Source organism: Macrobrachium rosenbergii, chromosome 23 (genome assembly GCF_040412425.1).
Source record: "Macrobrachium rosenbergii isolate ZJJX-2024 chromosome 23, ASM4041242v1, whole genome shotgun sequence".
In the NCBI taxonomy this organism is placed as follows: Eukaryota; Metazoa; Arthropoda; class Malacostraca; order Decapoda; family Palaemonidae; genus Macrobrachium; species Macrobrachium rosenbergii.
Window position 1 is genome coordinate 14,821,781 of NC_089763.1, and position 26,511 is coordinate 14,848,291.

Consider the following 26,511-nt stretch of genomic DNA (forward strand, 5'->3'; position numbering starts at 1 on the left):
ATATATATATATATATATATATATATATATATATATATATATACATATATATATATATATATATATAATGAATCTCTCTCTCTCTCTCTCTCTCTCTCTCTCTCTCTCTCTCTCTCTCTCTGTGTGCTGTCAGCCGCCAGGCTGGAATGAAGATCAAGGGAGGGTGCACCAGACGGTACAGGGACTTGTGGTTGGGTGCCATAGTTACGGGCATTGAAATGGGGTACACTTGGAGCAGCGGTAGGAAATTGGAAATAATAAAAAAATATATACAACTGAAATTTATTTCGTATTACATAGTTTTTTCAACTCAAAAAAGCTAATCCTGAGTTTAAAAAAAAAACTTTGTAAAAAAATTCATAAAATTAAAGGAAATCTAGGGTCCATATGGCGCCCCAGCAATAAAATACGTCCATAAAAATAATAAAAAAAACAATGTTTGCCAGCAACTCCTACCTTCTCTATGAAGTCAGAACGCCAAGTGGTAGTGGGCGGAGTCTACTGACCTGGCGGCAAAATGTTGGAAAATTACGCATTATCTTACAAAAGTAAGCGGCACTGCTGCACCACATGGGCCCCAGAATTCCTGTCTAGGGTTAAAATTAAAATCTTTTGGTTTATAAACATTCCCTTCTGAGTCTTTCTCTACCAACCTCGCCGCGTGACGTAGGTGTAGCTTCGCCTACCTGCCTGTGAACAGACCTTCTCCGACTTAGACCATGCACATGATGACATAATGTACTTTCCTCGGGTCATTGACTTAAAGATTGAGGCTATCACGAAGAAGATGGAAATGGTAAGAGCTGAAATGAAGAAGATGACCGCTCCTACCAAACGCAGATAAAGGCAAGGGCAAGCATTTGTTATTAATAAAGTACAGAAGTTTCAAGGAAAATTATTGAGAGGGAAAGCTGAGGTTGCAAATGTCTTTAAGGATATTCCAGTTATTAATACGAAGTCTATCTCAAAGGGCAGCGTTGTTATCAATTTTGATAATGCAAGTATTAGAGATGAGGCAGCGACCAGGGTACGTAACAGTGTAGAGGGTGCAGATGCAAAGATGATTGGGAAATTGAAACCAAAAATAATGATCTGTGACGTCTATGAAGAAGAGGATGTGGCTGAGTTCTTAATTAACAGAAACCACTTTCTGAGGTCTATCCCTGATGTAAGGGCAAAGATAAAGTTTCTATTTAGAAAACTCGCTGCAGGTGGGACTGCCCACTTCATTCTAAAATGTGAACCTGAGATTCGCCAGGCTATAAATGAGAATGGAGATCAGTTTGCCTTACGATGGGGAACATTAGCAAACATAAGAGTATCATGCGCTGACGTACTTCTGTTGTCAGAGGTATGGACATTTGGAGGACTGCAAAAGAGAGAGAATAGAGTTTGTGGCAACTCTAGTGAAGTAAAGTGTATAAATTGTTCGGGACAGACAAGGCGACACCGCACGTAGGGCGAACTCTAGAAACTGTAAAGTCTTTGATGTGGATATAATGAGAGTAGTAGCAAACACTGATCACGGGTATAAATGTTAATGTCTTAAAATGCATATTTGTGAATATGCAGTGTTAAATCAAGAGCCTTCTTATATATCAGCGGTTGCTAAAACGTGGTGGTTAAATGATACAGATACCGCTAAGATAAACGAAACGACGCCTCGTGCTCATGTAGTCCTTTCTTTCACTTCTGAGAGAAGGTAGGTCGAGAGGAGGTGGACTCTCTTATTAGGAATTGTTCCCATATTTGAATAATAAAGAGAACCCAGGTAACTAGTTTTGAACGTGGGATGCCAATATCTGAACTGGTTGGGGTGCAAAATTTGTCGAGCTTTATTGATATAATAGTAGTGAGAGTTATGAATGTCAGTATTTCTGAATGCAAGTTCCCTGTATCTGAGAAAGTCGGTATTGTTAAACCGATCTTGGAAGGTGCACTTCATCATCAAAGTCTGAATTCATACAAGCCTGTTTCGAATTTGTTTTATGTAAAAAATGTGAGACTGAAATTCTTGAGCAACTGATTAGCCCCATGGAAAGGGTAAATGCTTTACCGGATAGACAGTCGGCTTACAGACAATTATATTCTACAGAAACCATGTTATGCACTTTTGTAAATGATTTATTAGAGATGATGAATAAAGGCAAATGTGGGACTTTGGTGTTGCTCGATCTCAGCGCTGCTTTTGATACAGTTATTCATGAACTACTTCTAAAAGATTTACAGTCAATTGGCATCAGTGAAGAAGCTTTTGAGTTATTGAAAGTCTACCTGTGTGACAGAAAATATTATGTACAGATTGGGAACTCACATTCACCTTATGAAACATTAAGAAGAGTACCCCAGGGAAGTGTACTAGGCCCAATTTTATTTTGTATTTACACCATTGGATTGTCAAACATACCACAGAGAAATGGGGTAAAGGTCAAGCTATTTGCATGACGCCCAATTTTATTTTTACATAAACAATACTGAAGATACAGATGAAAAAAATTAATGATGTTCTTACTAGTTTTCTGGAATGTATGCTATTTAAGCAGTTGAAAATAACTGATAACAGAACGGAATTTTATGTTAGTAGGACGGAAACGTGATTTAAGAAACGGCGATTTTCGGCTAAATATAAATAGTAATGTAGTTCTGATTGCCGACAAAGTACGTGACTTGGGTCTACTTCTAGACTGCAGTTTGCATTGCAACTCTGTCTACGATAATCTGCCTAAAATGCAACTTAGGAAGTTGCACCATGTGGCAGTTGCTCCTGCTTTGCTTGAGTTGCATTGCCTCCCTATTAATTAAGGCTAGAATAATGATTAGAATGTGCAATAACTCACTAAGCTATCAAAACTATGTCAAAATTATTTGAATGACTTGCTGCGTAAAATACAGCCAACGCATGGATTCAACCCAAGAATAGCTACAGATGGACTCAGCTTGAGAACATGTATTTTGAATGCAGGCTTCAGAGTCTTCAAATTTGCCTCTCCAAGATTACCCAATAAACTCCCGCTCGATGACAAGAGAACTGAAAATATCGGGTCGATAAATTAAAGACTACTTTTTTTCTGAGTGCTATGGCGGTGTGGCTTTGACTAATAATACAGAGTACGCCTTGTCATAACTAAAAAAAAAAAAAATCTCAGAATGTTGAATCTGCCGATTTTCAGAGCACCTTCGGTGGGGTGAGACCCTAGGAAAAAAAATCATTAAACAGTAACAGTAACATAAAGGAAATACCTTTTGCAAGAACCAGGCAGCATGTTACAGCTAAGTATTTATGTTTAGCTTGAATAATAAACTAGAAATTTTGTCTTTATCTGATTCATTACCATGATAAAACTTGGAACTTACAATACCCGAATACTGCACTGGCCGCTTCAATCGAGAGAATCACGATTTCTTCACAGTACGGGAAAATTAATCTGCAAAGCACTCTGGAACTTTGAGTGTGAAGTTTGAATTTTTTTTATGGAATTCAGTGGCAACAATATAAACGAGATAAGCTGCTGGGAATTTTTAACTAAGTGACTGGCATAATGATTGCAGACCGAAGTAAAGATCTTAGTGATTGCTTAGCATTCCGCTGGTTTGGCTGGATGATTTAATGAGACTAAAATTCCGGTGCCAAAGGTCCGCTACACTGGATGAAACTCCAGACACATATTTGATGACGTAAATTAAAAGAAGCAAAGCATACTACATTTGTCTTAGAAGGAAACAAAACTCTTTAAAGCGCAAAAAAATAAACAAATTAATGCGCAGATGGCAGTTGACATAAGACCAGAGATCTTAAAAAGATGATTTTCAACTGACAACAGACACGCCAGAATCACATCTCCGAACAAAAGTCAAGTTATTTTTTTTATTATATTGAAAGCCAACATCAAACCAGATTAAGCTTGAAATGATAAGGGACTTATCTTTCACTTTCATCATTTCTTTATACCCTACCTATTTGATAACACGATTCGATGGTGATTTTGCGTATTTTCATGGTCTATTTATAACATGTTGGCTACCCAATCCCAGAGCTCCGAGTCTTGGTATAGTGATATCGCTGAATTATATAAACAAAAATTACTCAATCCTGCTGACATATCTCCGCGCATGTCACAGATTTCAAGCTATGAGCAAGTGGCGAAGGTTAAAATGCCAATATTTTTTCAGTCAATTTCCCAATCTTAATGCTAGGCGCAATTGAAAGGAAAAGATGCTGGCAACCCTCTCTTGTCGACTTCCCAAAATCTCAGTGGTTTTTTCTAAGGAAAAGGGTGAATTTTTTTTATAATCGCGTGTTTTATGATCATTCTTGTCAGAACTATTATAAAAAGTATGATGTACGGGACAGGACAATTCCAGTACAATTATTATCCCCACCAATACTAAGCGCACACCGTATGACTACATAGGCTATATCTGAATGTAAAATCATGCAGAAACAGAAATACCCAATATACGATTTTCAAACCACAATTGGTTCTTTTGTTGTCGTAATTCTAGGTTGTTACGTCAGTAACAGTCTTGGTTGTGGACAAGAATACGTGACCAGAAATAATTTTTTTTTCTTTTAGTAGATGTAGTAAACAGCCTGACAAGTTGTCCTTGGGCGAGTTCCACAAGGTGTATGGAATTAGATTATTTACTGGCATTAAAAGTAAGTTACTTCAGCACTTTCTTTATCTTTGACTTCTTGATTTTGTCTCAAACGTAATTGACCGAGGCCGTCAATACAAATTGTCATTTCCCTCTCAACAAAAGCAGACGGACAAAATAGACAACTCACATATGGCAATCCAGTATTGTTCATGGGTGGCTATGGATCAGATTAACATATCAGATGTGAGCCAGAACCAGTGGCGTCTCTATTTGGGGGGGCCGGGGATGCCCGGACCCCCCCCCCAAGTCATATACCTGGCCCCCCCACCGGCCCTCCCAGTTGAAATTCTCTTTGTAGCTAAACTTTAACCCTTAGTATTTGATATATTTGCATATAGTGAGAGTTAAAAATTACTTGAAAACTGAACTCAATCATTTCAAATACAGGTTTACAAATTACTAATACTATTATTTTCCTTCATTCACATGGATATATACCTTCGAGATTAGTTTATTTTGCTAATGACAGAATTGGTACATTAGTTTTGTGTAATTTTCTTTGCCCCCCCCAAAAAAAAATATCTTGGCCCCACCTAGGCAACCCCCACAAGGAATGCCAGGCCCAGCTACGCCACTGGGACAGTGGGTGGGGCCTGCCAGGCCAGCCAAGAAGTGGCCAGAAGCCCAGAACTTGCCCGTCCAGTGTCGGGTCTACACCGTACATTCACCTCCGCGTCTGTGCCTTGTATAATTGCTGTGTAGTTGCTTTATTGGTAATGTATTAGGGATACTTTTGCATATTTAGTTAGTAATTGCATCATAGGCCAACGCCAAACGAGTTTTATGTCTATAGACTTAACTGAGGCACAAATCAAGCTTTGGCCGACCCTGTTGCTAAGTAAGACTTAGAGTAACAATTGAGTAGCATATCAGTCTGTCTCTTTTTTAAGTAATTAATGTAGCGGAATAATATTGGTTAGTTAATTTACATTTCAGCAGTGGTGTACCATGTAATCCTTATGGTGTAGGTAATTTTTTTAAATTGACCTATAAAAGTCAAAACATATTTTCGAAAATATACAGCACATACTTCATAAGTCATCCTTTTTTTTCTGGGATAATTAATAATAAAAAAAGTCTTCATTTTTGTATTACAAGTTGCCAATAAGCAATATGAAATTGTAACCTACATTTTCGAAAAGAGCTCTTCTTTCTCTTTATTTTGAACCCTGTAAACACCATGCGCAAATAATAGATAAAAAATGTAATCAAATTACGACTTATTAGGTAAGACCATACCGGTGTTCGGCAGCCTACCCTCCACACCTAATACGGCAAAATTGTAACCAGTAAACACCCCTAGATTACGCTAGGTTGGTATTTTATGGTGTTTTAGTGCCCAGTCATCATTTCCTAGTCATTTTTGCATGAAAAGCTCAAAACGATTTTTCATGCAAAGTGGCTGGCTAGAGGCTTATTGGCATCCCATAAAATTATACCTTAATTTTAAGCGTATCAGTGTTTAGGAATAGGCTAAACCCTGTTGCCTTGGCTATGTAAAGGCTTATTGGTTATTTTGATTAATTGGTCCCCCAATTTCCTTGTCAATAAGATCGGTGGTTATTATATTTCTAGTGTTGATGATGTTAATGACTATTAGTGAGCTGAGCCTGTGGGGTTTCAGGCTAGTTTGTATTAAATCAGCTGATGAAGAGTTAGAGGAATTTATTTCTGGTGATAGAAATTAATTTCTCGCTATAAAAAATTCGGATTCCACAATAAGCCCAGTAGGTCACGTTGCTAAGTAACCAATTGGTTCTTAGCCGTAAATAAGTCTAATCCTTCGGGCCAGCCCTAGGAGACCTGTTAATCAGCTCAGTGGTCTGGTAAAACTAAGGTATACTTAACTTAAAGGACAAGTTTTAGCACATACAAGTTTGAAGAATTCTCGTTAGGTCTATTGAGATTAGGACACATTGAAGAGGGTAGGCCTTAATTATCAAAGCTGGTAAGTGAAAATCATATTTAATATTCAGTTAACCGAGTACTTAGCATGGCCCAGGCCTATACAAGCTAACTGAAAATTTTGATTATCCTATTGAAGGGGCCTAGGGAGCTTTCATCCCCCACCCCCTCGAGATATCACAGTCTCATCCTAATTACATACAGCTATGCCCTAGTTATTTAACCAACCCTTTTCGTGCTACTACAGCACTTATTGTGATGTAGATAGAGATTACTTTATATTTTGGTATACCCTGTATTAGCCAAATTGAAATTCTAAGATTCTCATTTTTCAATTTATTGCTGGTATTAGAGGCAGGGGCATCATTTAGGGGGGGCTGGGAGCAGCAACTGCCCCCTCTAGACCTCAAGTGCCCCCTGCCTCAACTTGCCCCCCTCACCCTAAAGCCCAATGAAGTAACAGCAGCTGGTTTTCCATTATTCCCCAGAGAAATTCAAATGTCATCACATTGCTATATCTATTTATCTATTTTATGTGCTTCCAAAAGCCACATTAAATAACTCAAAATAAAAAAGCCAGCCAGATTAGCTCGCTTTGCTCACCAAATCGTCTTTGCCCTCCCCAACAAAAATCTGAAATGACGCCCCAGATTATAGGTAGGCATAGGAAAGTGTTTCAAGCCTTATGTTATAAGTAAAACTTCACACCTGGCTGCTCTCATTTAGCTTGAGAGGAGTCAAATAGGTTTGAATTTTGAAAAGTATGTTTCTTTGCATTTTTCTAATGGTTACTTGCTGATGTAGGATTGTTTTATTGTCATGCCGTTTTTCTGAATATTTTGCATAGGCAGTATACCTGTAGTTATTTTTAGGTACACTATTTTAGTTAACATGTTCATCATGCATTTTCATTTCTTTTCTACAGGATATTCAGTATGGCTGGAGAATTCGTTAGCCTGGATCATTGTTTGGAGAAGCACATTCCCGAGAATGAACTAAAGGAGGTCAAAAGGATTCTGTATGGCCGTCAACTGAAGTAAGTCCTCAAGGTTAGAGTTTTTTGTTTTCCTGGTAACATTGCATTACTCGACCCCCAGGGCGAATTGGTTTAATTCTGTTTTGCCATGCATTGTGAACCAGTCATTTGGGAGAGGCTTGGGAGATGTTGAGGCATTTTTCTTTTGTTAATGTTTTTAAATATATGTCATAGTTTGCTATCTCCATATGTGTTTAGTGAGTCAGACAATTTTCACATGTTCTGCTCTGTTGTCTAACTGTGTTCTCAGGTATTTTATGTATTTATTGACATATACAGCAGTTTTTTTCCATTTTTTGCTGTCTATAGATGAGTATGAATTTAAAATTAGCATATTAGCTCTTAACTTTCTTGAAACATTGGTATACAGTGTTGGGTGTTACTTTCTATGCATTTATTTTCAACCTTTAGCTTTTGCGGGGAAATTTTTGTATTTTTTTAAGGATTGCTATATTTCATTCAAATTTTATGTTGTTGCACTGCAATACTTCTCTGTAGAAGGACTACATTATCATTTAGATCTCACTTTTAACATACGTATTGTTGTTGTGCTGATTTGATATTATTTTCACTTCTCTGTGTAAATTTTGCAGAATTAACATGGGAATATAGATTCATATTGAACAAATCTTTTTCAGTCCATTTGATATTCCTGCGGCAGCAGAAAAGCTTGCACAGGAACATGACTTTGAATTGAAAGGATATTGCATTGAAGCAGCAGAAGAACAGTTGACTCCTAAAAGGTCAGTAATGAAATGTTGGTTATTGCTTTGAACTCCAGTTACTGGTAATTGACTATAAAAAAGCTTATTTGTTAGGACTGACATGATTATAATGCTTGCTGACATTGCATTCGGGTCGTTTCGGCTGTAAGCACATTTACGTGCAAAATGGGCGTCGTGTTTAGTACCAGCCCTATGGGGATGTACGTAAAACATGAAATAACAATGGTAAATACCATAAACATAACGGTAAATGCAACGAACATAACGTCTTATATTGTTTTGGATGTTACGGCCAAAATGACCAGGACCGTTGGCATTGACTGTATAGAGTAAATGCTGTATGTATGAGCTAAGTCTGTACTGTATTTGATGTAAACATGTGAAAGGTCTAATTTGGAATACTGTGTAGAATGACAGGAATTTGTATTTATGTATCACATTTTTATTGAATATTTTTCTTGATAAAAAGTGCCAGTTAGGAAAATATTTTGCTGATACATGTAGCCGCCAATAGTATGTAATGTTAGTGATTTTTGCGTAGACATACTCAGTATTTTTATCATACTACTTCTCCCATAGTTAAGCATATTTGTTAAAAGTTTGCTTGAATAATATTTTTTATGATTGCTGTTATACTATTTGAAAAGGGCAAGTGTATGGATACTGCCGATCCATTGTAATTGCAATAATGTTTGACAATAGAAAATAGAAGCTTTATACATGTTAGAATTTTCTCTGATTTGTCAGATGCGAGACTTGTAGTACAACTGCTATTGTATTGGAAAAGATGGTACTTTATTGATTTGTTTAATTCACATGTGCGATTTGCTGTATAGTACTGTATTGTACTGTGTGTGTCTTTGGTCTGTGTCATCTTGATTAATTTTAAGACGATCCGTTTGGCAAAGCTTGCATTGCAGGTTCATACCTTCTTTTACTTAATTTGTGAGTGTGCAAACATTCTGATTAATGTTAATAACCCAAAGAATATGTAATTGGCTGTTCTCATGAAGTGGATGTTAATTATAGTAGAAAACACCATTGATTAGAGTGGGTTTTATTATTGGGTAAAGTTAATTGATGGATGGAAGACTTCTGCAAATAGAAGCTTTTAGCTTTGGGTATTGAAAAAGTTTGATATACAAAATGTACTTAAGAGTACTGATTACTGTATAAGTTAAACTTCAGTTTAATGAAAAGGATTTATATGAAGAGATTTTTTACTTGCTAATATCAGTTTTGGTATTGGAAGTAAGCAAATTAGCATACTGTACAAACTTATCTGTAAATTTTGCATAGTTGAATAACTGTTTATACTGTACATGAGATGATAAGGGTAATTTCCAACATACTGTGAGGTTCAAGTCATGAGAATTTGTTATGCATAACTAGAATTGTCTGTTTGAATATTTTCTGTAAATATCCTTTGATGTGAGTGTAGCATTTGACCTGTGATGTATATGTAATTTTGGAAATAGCAAATGCCGTGCTTTGGAGTACTAGTTATCGTGTAAAATGCTTATGACAGTGACTGGAAATATCATAGGTATAAATGGCCTTCCTTCTAATGAATATTATGATGTACTAGAATAGGATGCAGCAACACATACGCATAAGTGGTAATGTTTATTTAACAGTAGTAAAAGGAACTGACAGAAGTTTCTGTATATCAAGGATGGCTTGGGAGCCAAGAGAAGAAAACATTATTGTTTCAGGTGCTGGGTGGTGTAGTGCTAGCAACAAATCCGTGGTTTTCCACAAGTTTTAACTGCTATCTTTTCCAAATTGCAAGGTTCCTCACGGGAAGGCATAGTGAATGGTTAATGATGGTTATGTGCATGCTTCCTTTGAGGCACTGTACATTTAAAATTTCTAATTTTCAGAAATTTATTCCTGGAAACAGCTTGGAAAATATGTATGATGGTTTCAACATGAATGCATTACAAAATTTAAGTTCAAAATCTCTGAGACAGCTAAAAATTATTCTTCAGTGGGCTCCAGAGATATATATATCTTGAAAGGATTATAGTTGAAAACTTGTAAAATTGCAAAGTAGATCTCATTTGTGGTATAAAATAGTCAAAAGTAATGAAGGCATTCAAAGACACATGAATAGTGTAAGAAAATTGAAGTTGTAAGATTCATGTGGAATATTGGCAGCATCATGAAATGTTTACGTAACCTGTATTCATAGGTTGAGTAGGCACTGACATAAATTCCACAAGTCATAAAAACCAATGACAAATGACCATAGAACCATTCTGTTGCATTGCTGTGAAATAAGCTGAATAATTGAAAATCCATAAAGTCAACAGGTTATTTTGAAGATCCATGCTCACCAGTGTAGAATCAACCCTGACGAAAGAAACCTAGTGCCACTTGGACAAAATGACAATAGAGTTGAAAGTCTTGTGTAGGGAAAGAATTTAATTAGTTTAAGAAAAATGGAAAAGGCCCTTGTTGCAATAAAAGTAAAAAATTAGAACAAATCTGTCATGTTCATAGTGCGGCCAAGAATAGAATGCATTCTGCATGGTGGCTAGTGAGATGTTAAAATGTGATAATTTCATTGTAGTATTTTCTTGGAATTATGAATGTAATGCCTTCTGAATCTTGTCAGAACTTACCACCTGTCTCTCTTGTAGAGCATAAATGTTCCAGCATTGTTGCATTGTTTAACACTACTATGGTGTTGCACTATATCACTGTAAAATTGCACTATTTTTTTACTCAGTCTTTTGTTTTTGTGTCATACTCATTTTGCTTTAAGGATTGTACGAATTGGAGTGATCCAAAATTCAATAGTAGAACCAACTACAGCACCCATTGCAGCACAAAGGGATGCCATCTTTAAGAAGATCAAGTGCATGACTGAAGCCGCATCTTTATGTGGAGTGAATGTACTATGTTACCAAGAAGCATGGAGTAAGTCCTCTTCTTCCTTGCATTTTGCTATTGTTTGAAGGCATTGCCTGCTTTCATTACTGATAAATATTTTGGGCCTCTTACAGTTGCTTTATAAGCCTGGATAAGAGTAACACACTGCTTTCAGGGTCCTGCTTTTGGTCTTTAAGCTTGGTTTAATGGTCAGAATGTTTTGCAGTAAAGGTCCTTTACAAATTCATTTCTGTACATCATCAGTATGGATTTTATATAGTGTACAATATGGTTATGAAGCATCTGGATACTATTTTGAATGCATTGATTGAATGACATGCAAAGACTTAGCTTGCACCAGGTCATATGTTTACCAAATTCTAGCTACTCGAGGAGCATGAAGTAGTGTTGATGTTTTTTTTCTGTATATCTGTTATGCAATTGAAGATTAAAGAGATAACCAAAGGCTGTAAGGTTATGATAGTAAAACAATAGTCAAGGTGAACATGGAACAGTGGGTTATAATTGGTTGAAGAAATGAATGCTTAACTTCAGATTAAAGAGCTAAATTCAATTTTTTTTTTTTTTTTCAGAGTGGTTCTCTGTTGTTGATGTCTCATTTCTGTAATTATCTGTCGTGATGTCGCGTAAGCTTTTGTTATTTTTGCCTTAAAAGTTTGTTTTGTATCTGATCTAATGGTTTTGTCTCTGTTCTGACTATCATGAAGAACATGATATAGATTGTGGGGCTTTAGTTTTACCATTAATTTGAGCTGTATAGCAGTGTATCTTTCATTTTACTTCTTTTCTGACTGACAGTGTATTCACAAGGCATGTACTTGTAAGATCCCCCAGTCCTCGACGCTAATCTTTTCCAAAAGAAGTGTTGAGATGCAATTCAGTCCAGATCTGAATCAATTTTTCCTAAAAGAAAAAAACTGAAAGTGGATTAATCCGTTCTTGACCATCAGTCATTACCCTAACCTTGCCTTTTTATACAAAATATTACACATAAATTACAATTAAATAAGTTCATAGTTAAATAACTTACCCTGTTAGACACACTTTTTAAATTTTTAAATGCATACTGTATAAAAAAACTGCCCTACGTCCAATGCGATATTACCGATGGCTGACTGAGCGCCATAGGCTAGGCTAGGTACCAGTATGTACTGTAACGTGTAGGCACAAAAACTGTTGCTAATAATAAAACATTTTAAAACAACCCTAATTATTACAGTAAAGTAAATTAATATTAAAAATCAGCCGAATTATGTCTGTTTTCACAAACTTAAGAAAAATTGCCCAAGGTACGTCAGCAGCTTGTGGCGTGAGTGGATATGTAAATAAACCAAAGCGCCACCCTGGGGGCGTATCTTAGTAATACATAAACGTTGTTCATGTTCAGTATTAAGTTATGGTAAATTTCATACAGAATCTACTGGAATAGTGTATATAAAATCACTAGGTCATTTATAAACATTAAAAAGTTTTTAACAACTACAGTATGGCCCATACTCTGACATTGATGAGGATCTGGATGTGGAGAGGAGGTATGGAGAGAGCATCATTGTTTGGAAGAGGAATCTCTTTCCATAAAAACTGGTCGCTGCTTTTCAAGAGCTTTTTCCCTTCTGTGCCTTTTTTCACTGGGACCTGGGTGGCTTTCTTCTTTACAAAAGAATTGGTGTAATGTGGTCTACGGTTGGCATTTCTTTAACTCTTTTCTATAGAGGTTAACTAAATTATCAACATAATCAATAGCATGGTTAACCAGTTCCTTATTGTGGTGCTGCTTTTCAAAGAACTCTTGGAACTTCTCCCAGTGCAGAAGTGTCTCTTTGATTTCTTTAGAAGTTGATTCCTTGCTCTCCTCCTCTCCAGACACCTCCTCAGCCAAAATCTTCTGCTGCTCCTCGTGAAGTTCCTGGAGTTCCTTTGTTGCCAGTTCAGTGTTGTGTTCTGCAACCAGCTCCTCAGTGTCATCAGAACTCACCTGCAACCCCATGGACTTGGCCACAGAAACAATTTCCTCAACATCTGGGTCAGGCAGAGGAAAGGGCTCGGCTTCGGGGTCACTTGCAAGCTGACTAGGGGCATCAAAATCTTCAAAGTCCCCAAGAGGAAACCCATCAGGCCAGAGGTTTCTCCAAGCTGCTCTTAGAGTCCTCTTAGAAACATCTGCCCATGCTTTGTTTATCAGAATGTGGAAATGTTCCTTCCAGAATTTGGCCAAAGTTAGGCTAGTTTCCCTGGTCACTGCAAAACACCTTCGGAACAGTACCTTAGTGTACAGCTGTTTGAAATTAGCAATGATCTGCTGGTCCATGGGTTTGAATTAGTGAGGTTGTTCTGGATGACGAAAACTTTATTTTTAGCTGGCAAAATTCGTCTGCCAACTCATATTCCATGTCTTGGTGGTGGGCAGGGGCATTATCCAAAATGAGAAGTGCCTTGAGTGGCAAATCTTTTTCCTGAAGGTTTTTTTTTATAGTGGGGCCACACACTTCATAAATCCACTCTCTAAAAATTTGCCTTGTTACCCAAGCTTTGCCATTGGATTTCCACATTACATTTAATTTGCTCTTAATCACTTTGTTAGTCTATCTTTCATTAGTTTGTGGCCAGGCAATTTCTTTTCCTCTTTAGTAATACAGTATAGGTCCTCTCTGGCATTTTCTTCCAAAAGAGGCCTGTCTTGTCACAACTGAAGATTTGATTTGATAAATAGCCATTTTTGTCCACAAATTGTTGAAAATCTTTCACATACTTTTCTGCAGCTTTTTTATCACCACTTGGTGCCTCACAACACTGTGAATGCCACTTCTGTTCTTAAATCTTCAAACCATCCCCTACTGGCCATGAACTCGAGCTCGGTACTACTACTTGATGCAGCTCTGTTTTTCATAAGGTCAGCATGCAAACTTTTAGCCTTTGCACAAATCACAACCTCTGAAACACTATCACCAGCTGTCTGTTTTTCATTGATCCATACAGTACTAACAATAATTTTTCTATTTCATCTATTATGGGAGGCCTCTGTTTAGTCAATTCATAACCCCTTGAGCGTCACTAGCCCTTTTTATAGCCTTTTTATTCTTCAAAAATGTACCTATGATAAATCTAGGTAGCTTAAACTGAGATGCTAAATCAGTCACACGAATGCCTCTCACACTTTTCAGTAATCTCCTTAAGTTCAGTTGTGGTTCTTACCGTTTTCCTCTTCTGCGGCTGTCTTGGGACCCTTGATTGAATAAAAAAAATACGGTGCAGAAAGCCACAAAATACCTGTACAAGCATATACTACTTGCTCAACAACGGCAGCAGAGTGAGCGGGCTTTAAGTGACGCGTGGGAACAACGCCAACAATGCCAACTAGTGGCAGCTGACGAAACACTTTTGTTTACAAGCATCATATGATTCATCAGGTCGGATTCCGGTTTGTTGCTTGAGCTCCGATGCAAAATATACAAGAAATTTCACATCGAAATCCAATTATATTGAGTTCTGATAGGGTCGAGGACCGGGGTTCTACTGTAGTTTGTAGAATGAGAATTAAATTTAACAATCTTATGAAAATGGAGGTACTTCATTAATTGATTTAAGAGATAATACTGTACAAGATTTTGACTGCTGGATTGTTAGACAGTGGACAGCAAATTCTTTCTGGGAGAGTTTGAGAGTTTAACCCTTCAGAGAGTTGACTGTATTGTTTCAGAAAATGATACTTGATCCATTAGTTAAGCTGCAAGGTAATCTCTGGAAAACTAAGGGGAATTCCTTAGGGAAGGTAACTTTGTCATCTTTTTACCTCATAAGTTATCGTCAGATACCATACATTGCCATTAACTAAAGTAGAATCATGGAAAGTTAGTACTGAATGTAGTCCGCTCATATGATTATTGTACATCAGTTATTTGCATGGAAATACCTGGTAGCCTGTATTGATTAGCTAAAATTATGGAGTATTTGTACTAGTATGAATTTAGACAAGCTTTTATGTCCTGTCCTATTGATGTTTATTGTAATTCATACAAATGGGGAAATGGTGCCCCCTTAGTGTAGTGTGGTAGTAGCACAATGTTGTGCATGTAATTAAGGACTTTTAAAGTTGAAAATAATGTGTGTATGAGTGGTTCTGATATACTGTACTTGAACAACATCACACCTGCAGTACCCCCAAAGAAGTCTCAGGTTAGCCATAAAGTTGAAGCATGGGCTGCCTTAGTAAGATTCCAGTTCTGTGAAAAAAAAAAGGAAAAGAAATGTTGTATAAAAATGTTGGTATAAAACTAAAAAATTAGTAGAGAGAGAGAAAGAGAGAGAGAGACTGACTCATCCCCCAAACAGAATTCTTATATAATACGTAAACACACCTGAGCTGGAAAACTCATAGGACATGTATACAGATATGGTAAATGCAGAGTCATTAAACTATTTTACGTATGTAACCTGGGTTGTCATCATATCACTATTGTTGCAACCTAAGACAATTGTGTTATCAGCAGTAGATAAGAGAAGCAAAATTTATTGGTCAGCATCTGACTTGACATTATAGAAAACCTAGCCTGCTTGTAATGAAGGACTGAGAATTGAATCTACACTGGTGCTTTTAACTCATCTCGTATACTGTATATTAAAAGTTGGATCTGGTGCACCCCACTGTCTCTACAGCATGAACTGAAATGTGTGTGTGAATGAAATGTAGTCATATTACAAGAAAGTCATTCTACACCTGAAAGAGTCTTTGACCAAAAAGATATCCTCACAAATAAGCATCCACCATCCTTCTCACATAGAGCTAATTGGCTTAATGAACCAGGTGAGGAGCAAAATTCCTCCAGTGTTAGAACTTCCTCCTCTGGGCTGTCTATGAGATCTGAAATTGTACCCTCTTACAAAACACATGCTATGTAACTTATACAGATAGCTCCAAATTTCTATCAAGTGTATTTATTGCCATATAAAGTAAAGCAGATCAATTCTACCCAACAATGCTTTTGTCTCCACAGTAAAACTATATACAAGAAAGTTAGGGATCAAGATTGTTGAAAATATGCCACCACAAAAAGTGTAGTTTGGAAAATTTTCATAAACAGAATTTTAATCACATATTACATAAAGCATATCAATTTTGAAGCATTATAAGTTGGATTCCTTTTTGTGCATGCTTTAATCCTTAAGGGTTGGGGTAAATACATATCAAGCATGCCCCCAGACCGAGCAAACTTTAAGGTTGGCCAATTTAAGAAAAAACACATCAATGGAAAGAGGAAGATGTGCAAATGCACATGTTGTAAAAAAATAAATTCTAAAAATTTTTCCCTATCTTCCGTGGAAGTCGAGTGACTATTTACAATCCTTTGTGGGGCCTATTTTACAAGACACTTAAAAATATGTTAATTTCACCAAGTTATGCATGTTTTTTTTATTTTATTTTATTTTGTAAAATTATAATTACAGCTCACAGTGTGTCATAACAAATAAGAACTAAAATCAGTAACAAATTCTGAGTATATTTGTTGTAAAATATTTATGAGATTTACTGAGATCCAGAAATACTGTAATTTTTTTGAGAGGTATATGTAAATGTTTTTTCCAATATTTTTTTGCACATTACTTTGCAAATTACAATTATAGCTGACATACTATCATAAAAGATAAGAACTAAAACCAACTGCAATCCCTGGGGATATTTTTGAGCAAATAAATAAAAAGATATCTTGGAGCGACAGAGAGGCAGTACATTCCCCTCTGATATCTCAAGGCATACTGATCGATGCCTCTCCCCAGCAGAGCTAAATAGTTGCCATAAGTCATTTATGGCCCATTGGAGTGCTATGAACAACTTTCCTGCTAAATTCATCCAAACTGAATGGTGCATAATATTAATACTCATATGAGGATTCCCGTCCATCACCCAAAACCCTGTTATAGATACTCATATGAGGATTCCCGTCCATCACCCAAAACCCTGTTATAGATACTCATATGAGGATTCCCGTCCATTAAGGGTTAAGGCAAATGAAGAAGCGGCCAAAACTACTATGACTAGGTCAAATCTGACTGCTGTCATTACTTGTTTAACCAGACTGCTGTCATTACTTGGTTAAACACTCCAAAACCTGCCCTTTATAATAAATGGCAGACCTTATAGACATATAAAGTATCTGATAATAAATAAGAACATGTGTGGTGGCATATTTCATACCAACAAGATTGTCACATTGGAGTAAATTTAACTTGTTGAACTGGTGTTGCTTGTTGGACCGTTGAAAGATCCAATCCAATCCAGTATTCAGGTTAATATTAGGTATTTTATGTGAATGTTCAAATTTAAATCCCCACTGGTTGTCAAATTTGGAAAAGTATGTTAATGAGATATCAAAATATTGGGTTTAACAAATGGTTAACTGTTTAAAGTATGCAATTTATTAGATTAAATAAATTTTCTTTATGAAAACAAACCCTTCTTACTAGCCCTACAAGAGAGATTTTAACTCTGTGGTCTGATTTAATTACCTAATAATAATGTTGATGATACTGTAATACTGTATTGCGTATCCCCTACCTTAGTTTTGTAGCATAATTTTTGTTTGGCATGACTCATGTGGTTTTGGTGTTGATAGAATTTATGAATAGGATGTTGTTTATAGTTTAGCAAAATAGTATTTTTGAGATTGTGATATATAGGAAACTTAGTTAGGATTTATAAATGGAATGTTGTTTATAGTAAAAAAAATTTATCTTTTTCTTGAGATGATTATGGTGTGTAGGAAACTTTGTTCCTCTTGTACAACCCAGTTACTGAGAGTGGCATGTTTTCAGTACAGTGTAATAATGATGCTGATTGGATATTGGAGTACCATATTAAGGGAATGTCTTTCTAGTTTATTCATTTCTTGTTATTTAAAATGTGGGAATTTTTCCCCTTTCAGCAGTAGCTTCAAGGCTTGCCAAACATTCCATACACTAATCTTCCTTAAACTATGTACCATAAGGCAGATTACTATGGTTAACCTAATCAGTAACAAGCCAGTTATTTTGTCAAGTTAACCAATGATTTAAGCCTGTTGTAGTGTGATTAAGCTAATTAGTAACACAAGCCTGATATTTTGTCAAGTTAATCATTGATTTAAGTCTGATGTAATGTGATCAAGCTAATCAGTAACAAGCCTGGTATTTTGCCAAGTTAGTGATTTAAGCCTTATGTGATGTGATTAAGCCTCTTTGCTAATAACTATTACACTTGGTTTTGGCTGAATTATTCAAAGCTAACTTGATATATTTTATTAACAAGGTTGGGTGTGAAAGACCAAAGACCGGTTGCAAAGTGGGTCCGAGTCTCATCCATCCAATGAAGCATGGTATTCCTGTGTGTCTTGATTTTGATGAAGTCATATGACAAATTTTGAGTGCTTAAACTACTTGCTTATGTGGAGGTTGATATACTGTACAGTATTTTGCTGTATGTAAATTTTGATTTAAGAAATGCTAATACTGGAGAGAGAAAAAAAAATTTGTAAAAGTACTCACTTCCATTAAATGATTTTCCTTGGAAGTAGAGGGAAACATTGAGACAGAATATGGTAAATTATGCTTATAGTTACTTTCATTTGCTAAGTTGTAATATTTTAGGTACTTACTGTACATATGAATGTCTTCACCAGACATGCCTTTCGCATTTTGTACAAGAGAAAAGCTTCCATGGTGTGAATTTGCAGAGGATGCAGAGACTGGACCGACTACACTTCTGTGTCAGGAGGTAAATTAAAAATTGTTATGATTTGGTTTTGTTTCTTAACAGTCTGGAGTTGCAATAGAGTAAGAGTTACTGATTCCAGTGAAGGAGATTTAGTGCACCCTGGTTTAATGGTGAAATTATTTTGAAGCAGGCTGTGCAGTTTGAAGCAAATGTTAATGAGTAACAAGAGATTTTTAAAAGGTTTTGAGGTTTGTGTAGTTAGACAGTAAGTATACCTTGATTTCCCACAGTACATATCTTAAGGATGTTGAAACTTTCTTTTTCCTCATGGATGACGAGGTTTGATCCATACTGTGCTAGAACTCCAGTGGACCTTGTAGACACATTGCACCAGATTTTTTACTTGCATTTAAATATTTCTATCATGCTAAATTTTTGCCTTTAGGACAATAAAGAGAATGTATTGTGGAAATTAATATCAGATAGAGGAGATTGTATCTTTGTATTTTTAAAAGTGGCAAGATCTCATTTTAATATTTTTTGCTACTTTGCAGCTTGCTCGAAAATATGACATGGTTATTGTGTCTCCAATTCTGGAAAGAGATTCAGTTCATGGAGATACGCTATGGAATACAGCGGTGGTGATTAGCAACACTGGCTACTTTTTAGGGAAGTCACGTAAGAATCACATCCCTCGTGTTGGTGCCTTCAATGAATCTACTTATTACATGGAAGGAAATACTGGTCATGTTGTATTTCAGGTAAATACAGTAGTAATGTACATTAAGATGATTTATGCAGCTTATCAAATTTTCCATTTAACCAAGCAGTACAGTATATTTACAGGTATACAGCAATCATGGTTCTGCTATTGTAGTATAGTATGGTCAGACTGGTTCATAATGTTTATACAGTAGTCAGTTATAATATTCAAGGTAAATTGGAATTTGAAGACCTAAAATGCAGGTTGTATTCAGAACGTCTTTTAAATATCAGTGCAACAGCTTATATTATTTTTATGATTCCAGTAATCCATTAATGATTGGTCGAGTTTCAGAAGACGGTATTGGCCATGGACCTCACTATTTTTTGGATTTTGTCTTCTTAAGGGGCCAGATTACAGTTGCAGCAGATTTCTTTATCATCATACATTTTTCAGAATTTACAAATATATGGAACTTCCTTGTAGTTAGATTTGCGTTTCTCATAATAAAATACATTATCTAAACTAAGATGCCATTTTATAATATTTGCTTATTTTAGTCGTCTGTAAACTTGTCAGAAATACCATGCTGTCAGTTTACCATCTGGTCCCATCTAGTATTTGACGTGTCCGTTCATTTGTCTGTCTGGTACTGTGTATCCATTGGTCTGCTAAGGTTACAGTTTTTTTTATAGCACTGTTATTTTCGAATGGCTTCACCACAAACTCCTCAATCAAATAAAATGCACATTTATCAACTTCAAGTATTCCAACACTTACAGTCTTTAATCTGACAGATAGAAAAAGAGCTAGTACCACTTAAGAACATATTAAAACTAATAATGAAGTGATTAGATGAATGGAACTGAAGGACTAATCCCAATAACTGGAAAAATATAACAGTCCTGGAAAAGCAAAAACAGAAATGTTTTTTCAAAGTAAGTCCTCATATAGAAATGATCTGGATGACTTATGGGACATAGGATTGTGATCTGGCCATTTTCAGTGGGGTCATTAATTTTTCAAGATAACATCAAGTTGGAGTGGCTAATTATAATTAACGGTTTTGTAGTAAAATGTTTTATGGTAGAAACCATCATATTTTGATAGTCCTTGTAAGTTACATTATACTCTGTATAGAATATTGGCTTCTCTACTTTTTACAGACTAAGTTTGGTCGAATTGCCATAAATATCTGCTACGGTCGCCATCACCCACAAAATTGGATGATGTATGGAGTTAATGGTGCAGAAATTGTATTCAATCCTTCAGCTACTGTTGGGGCTCTGAGGTGAATATTTCAGTGTACAAACTTGTCATTCATTAAGTGGGTTTTTTCATGGGGCAGTGCTCTTTCAAAGACGTAATTCAAAAAGACTTGGAAACTTTCAACTGCAATGCAGTATGAAAGGATAGTCAAACAGTTTTAATTATGTTTATAAAAGCTATAGTAAGTAAATTCATAGATTGCACAAACATTCAAGATGGAGAAGTTTGCTGTGGTTTAGTCGTTATTAGTTGTTAGTGCAGCAAATTTATCAAAAGGGACATGCGACTTGACTTATTTGGGTTTTGTCTTTCTTAATTTTTCTCATCTTCATCTTGATACACCCTCTTAAATTCTGTTTATAATCTGGTAGGAATGAGATTTTTATGGTGAGTGTTATCAATTATTACTTTCCTACCATGGGCTTATGCAATTCTTCCAACCAGCTTTGTCTTATGTATCATGTAAAATAAAATGTATTTTTTCTTTTATAAAATCAATCAAACTCCCAGTGAACCATTATGGGGTATCGAAGCAAGAAATGCAGCTATAGCTAATAGCTATTTCACGTGTGCCATCAACCGCGTAGGAACTGAGATCTTCCCCAATGAATTTACTTCAGCTGATGGTAAACCTGCCCGTAAAGATTTTGGGCATTTTTATGGATCCTCATATGTTGCAGCTCCAGATGGCTCACGAACACCAGTAAGTTATTAAAGATCTAACTTAATTGTCAAGTCATTGTTGTTTATTAGCACTGCGTTGCATGTGGTGAACAATCTTATTTAATGTTAGTAGTTACCACCATTATCATCTTTGTCATTAACATTTTTATGTCAGTCATTTGCTTAGGAGGTCTGGTATCTGCTATGTTCTCTCCATGATCTTGTATACAGTGGCATAACTAAATGGGGGGCTGGGCGCAGTCCGCCCTGGGCGGCACTGTCTTGGGGCGGTGGTACACTGGCATCTTTTGAGCAGGTGCGGTTTGCGATATTGTCAGTAGAGCATGAAATTACTAATTAGTTGGACTTTGTTGATCTTGTTATTAGCAAATTTGCTTGTAACAAAGCTCGTAGGTTTCTGTTGTAAATATGTTGTTTTGTTTTTGTTTTAGTTTTATGAAGTAAAATGAATGATTAAGATGTTAAAGCTTAAAATGTGAATTTAATTTTCATCACTTTAGTACTTTTTGACACAGGAATGGGGCGGCACTTTCAGGGTCTGCCTCGGGCACCACTAACACTAGTTACGCCACTGCGTGTATACAAATCACATAAGTTCCCATGTGATCTAATTCTGCATCTGTAGTTTTCCTCTAGGATTTTGTGGGTCTTCCCACTTATTTTTTACCCTACTTCTGATTGGAATGTTAACTCATTGGTCTAGTTAAGCTATTTATTAGTAAATTATCAACATCTTATCTGTCCCGGTAGAGGGCTAACTACATACTGTACAGTGTGACTTACATGACACGCTTTAGTCAGTAATAAAGGTTTTTTGTAGAAACCATTTGATTCAGCTACTTTGCCTGCTAACTTTTGGTTTTTCTATGTTCATCCCCCTTAGCTGTCCAAGTACAGTACTGAACTTTTATGCTAAAGGATACATTTTTTGTACTATTTTGAGTGACTGCCTCCTTTCCAGTGTCACAGAAATAGTTTCATACTAAAATGGTGAATTTATGCAAACTAGCATTTTTATCATTTGAAATGCTGGCAAACCTTTCATCAATTGGAAGTAACATTATTGGTGCTCATGAACTGAACTAGCAATGTGGAATACTGGATGATAATGTTGCTTTAATATCTAACTTCATCCCATAAATAAATAGCATTGGTTCGTGAAAACAAGCTTGCATAAGTTCTTTAAAAGTGCCAGACTATTTCAACTTAATGGTTCCATGTCTTTATAAGTATGTGTTTTATATCTTCTGCAGGAACTCCCTTTGTTCGTATGTAATTAGTTGAAGTTATGGTTTAAAATCAAGAATGATGGTTTACCATGGTTTAGGCAGTGGTTTTGAGTACAAATTTTCCTAGAAATAGCTCTTAAGTTTATGTGTATTGTCTTTATTTCTCAAATACTCTTTCCATTAGCCATTAAGTCTGATGAATTACATCTATGTACCATAGTTCATTTTTTCATTTTAAATAAGAGGTTCCAAATTAAATCAGTTTTGAGTTTATGTAAAAGCAAAATACAAAATTATGTATGTATGCTACAGCAAACCAAAGTTAATCTGAGATAAGTACAATATGATTGTAGTAATTTGTAAAAACTATGAATTAAGATGATTAAATGTAGGGTAGATGTATTTACTGTCATGCTGTTGTAGTGTTATTGCAAAGACCTTTTCAAGTGGACTAATTTTTAATGTTATTCTTAGTATATGTTGGGGCTGCTATTGCCATTATAAATAATTTTTTTTTTATTTAACTGCAATTTCATTGTTTCCAGAACTATTATAAAATTTCTGTGCTTTTCATAGTTCCCATTAACTTTTAAGGAAAATTTTTGTAATAGCTCACAATGCATCAGTTATAATGATGATGGAGGAGTTATAAGTTTTAATTACAGTATATCAACAATTAGATATATCATTGAATTATTTAAAGGAACTGTAGTATACAGTTTAACACTATATTATTTTGTTAAATTAAAGAATTTTTGGTTGACAGGTTATCTATGAAATCTCTTCTTTGTCTGCAAATTTTTGTATTCCTTGTTAGTTTCATATTAATGCCAGAATTGAAGTGCATGTGGTGTAGTGTAAGATATCTACCATAAAAGGTATCTACAATATATTTAATTAAAATTTTAATGCTGAAAGTTTTTCCTGTCAGGGATTGTCACGGACACGTGATGGCCTCTTGGTTGCAGAAGTAGATTTAAACCTTTGCCGACAGGCTAAGGATAAATGGGGCTTCCGGGTAAGTTGTTAAGTTTTCATGCCCTTTTGTTCTTAATTTCTAAACTCAGACATGGAAAGTTGGGATCCCATAACATAGTCAAGTTCAGTTCCTTTAAAACAATTTCTGTCTGCTGATTTGCCAGCTATGTCCCTTCAATTAAGCTTTTAGAATATAGATTATAAAGTGATTAAAGGCAGGCATATCAAGGAAACCACAAGGGGTAAATAATTTTTTTCTGAGATGGAAAAGTAAAACTTCTCAAATGAAAAAAAAACCCTAATGCAAAAGAAAATGTTTTGTTTATAGTATAAAACATTTGTACATTTAAAACCATCAGTCACACTCATTCAAGATTGATGGGTTTGTGATGAAGCAAATAAGGTTTTATAGCATAAAATTAATGTTTGCATATGAACCCATCATTCTCAAAGATGCAGTATGATTGATGGGTTTGTTGTGAAACAAATGGGGCTTATTCATAAGTTAGTTTTAAGAATATGAATGAGCAAAGTTAGAGCATAAGGACTGGAGAAAACTAGCTAAAAGGGAGAAGAATAGAATAATACAATATACAATTTATTCTTACATATAATAGATTTTACTCTAAAGCAATACAAAGGTAAGTAGAAATGGGCAAAGTCAACAAAAATGTTGACTACTGTATATGAGAATTATGGTAGTGATTCAGTACCTTTCTTCAGCTGTACATTCACATCACCTGTCTCATATATTTTTACATTTAGAGGGACTAAAGGTAAAAGAAATGTTGAAAACGGGACAGGGATGGCTACAAGTACAATGTGTTCAAATGGGTACATTGAATATCCCTCCTACTGTGATGCCCTTTCTTTATGTGTTTTCTGTCATTATTTACCTAGCTAGCAGTTGTATTTTATCTTCTTTTTGATGCTGCCTATTGCAGTACTATATTTAGGATGCATATTTAAGTGACCAATAACCTTGGGATTGCTTACCAAAATGCTATACAGAATATTTTTAATAAAGATTTTATGTATTGTTAATATTGATTAACACTTTTATTGATATGTAGAGTAATACCTATTTTATTGGTATCATGACGCATGTTTAGTAATATTTTTTCATTAACAGATGACTCAGCGACTGGACTTATATGCCGACTCCTTAAAAGCAGCTGTTGAACCTGATTACAAACCAAATATAGTGACAGACATGTGCTAAACACATTCAGGATATAAAGTGGAGAGTATGGTATACAGTATGTATGTGGAATATAAAGCCCCTTATTGCACTCTGTGGTTATGTAGTTTTATGCAGAAGTTTTGTTAGTCAGGGAAAACATACCATGTTTATATTAATTCTGTACTTTCAGATAAATACTGGACTTTAGGCAGTGGTTTGTTGTGTAGGTTAATGAACAAAATATAGTTGTGTCATTTGTTTTACAACCCAGCTAATAGTGGTATAGAATATATGTGATATTCGCCTTGTCTCTTTCTGTCATTAGATTCTTCCAGGGTTTTAATTGTCATTATGAGGTCCCTTAACAAATAATAACCTTTTTTTTATATAACAGGGAAAATTTGATCTGTTCATACCTTCCTGCTCAGTTCTATCGTATTTTCTGAGAGACCTATTATGAGCCCTATCTTTCATGGTCTAAAGTGACCAGCATATTCCAAAATCTCTTTCATGAGATCAAGATGTATCTTTATGTCGTCAGTGCATATGTAGTGATCTTTCAAATAGAAGTATTCTTGATTTTTAATGGATCTTTATTAGTGTTGAATTCATGTAAAATAAAGTGAATTTTGATATTTTCAAAGTGGGATATAATTTTGTAATGTGCCAAATCACACTTATACTTACGGGAATATTGTAATTAAGTTAAAGATTTTACTGTACTTTGAAATGTTATTTTGCAGAGAATTACAGTTGGATCATTTAAAGATATTGTTACTTTAATTCTTGTTGTTTCATTTAGCCTATAATTGGTGATAAAGTTTTTGCCATATTCTGGTACCGTACGTAGTTGCATGCCATTGGCTGGTACTAGATTGCAATATGTATAGATGTATGCTGTTGTCTGGTACTAGGTTATTATGTACTTATGAAGCGCTGCAGATGATTATAGTTAAAGGCATGGCATATGATAAAACCGTAAGGAAGATCTGAAAGTTTGCAAGCTGTTGACATACTAAAATAAAAGAATGCAAGTCTTTTTAGCTACTTTAGTGGCAGATGAGCAAACCATGAAGATGTTTCCTCACCCTTGGTTTGCCTTTCCCCTCTGTACTTTCCTTCCCTGTTTACATGTTCATATATTGTAATAAAGTTTTTTGCAGGTTTCGGGAGATAAAGATTCAGAAAAACTGTTGTATAATCAAATAATTGCAGTGAAATAGATTAGACTCCCATTAGAGTTATGGCAATCATCAATACAGTTGAGCATTAATACCACAGATTTACAGTAATGGAGCTGAAAAAAACTTTGACCTTGTAAGGAATGACTGCTAATTATATACAAAAGTTAAAGTTCTTTATAACATTCTTCATTGTTATAAAGAACTTTAATATTGTTTCAAAATGTCTCAAGAGCCGACGATTCAAGCTGAAAAAATGTAACATCACTTATTCTGTTGAAAATTATAACCAAACTCGCATGTCCTGAAATAATTTAGATTTTTGCCAGTTGTGGTGAGCATAAAGTTCTCGGACAGAAAAGCCTTGCCATAAAAAA

General features: G+C 35.5%; 1 protein-coding gene across 4 annotated transcripts; it reads left to right on the forward strand.

Moving 5' to 3' along the window:
• The first annotated feature begins 4,514 nt into the window (after positions 1-4,514).
• Positions 4,515-25,736, forward strand: pyd3 (beta-ureidopropionase pyd3). Of its 4 annotated transcripts, none has more exons than XM_067125294.1 (10): positions 4,515-4,657; positions 7,490-7,600; positions 8,239-8,343; positions 11,096-11,250; positions 18,873-18,967; positions 19,462-19,668; positions 20,777-20,901; positions 21,390-21,582; positions 23,724-23,810; positions 24,903-25,736. In XM_067125294.1, exons 2-10 carry the CDS (start codon positions 7,500-7,502, stop codon positions 24,990-24,992), a joined length of 1,158 nt encoding a protein of 385 aa, XP_066981395.1. In that variant the 5' UTR covers positions 4,515-4,657; positions 7,490-7,499; the 3' UTR covers positions 24,993-25,736. The 4 variants fall into 4 exon arrangements, with proteins under 4 accessions (XP_066981395.1, XP_066981392.1, XP_066981394.1 ...); XM_067125291.1 differs by lacking the exon at positions 4,515-4,657 and adding an exon at positions 5,218-5,372; XM_067125293.1 differs by lacking the exon at positions 4,515-4,657 and adding an exon at positions 5,806-5,886.
• The last annotated feature ends 775 nt before the right edge of the window (positions 25,737-26,511 follow it).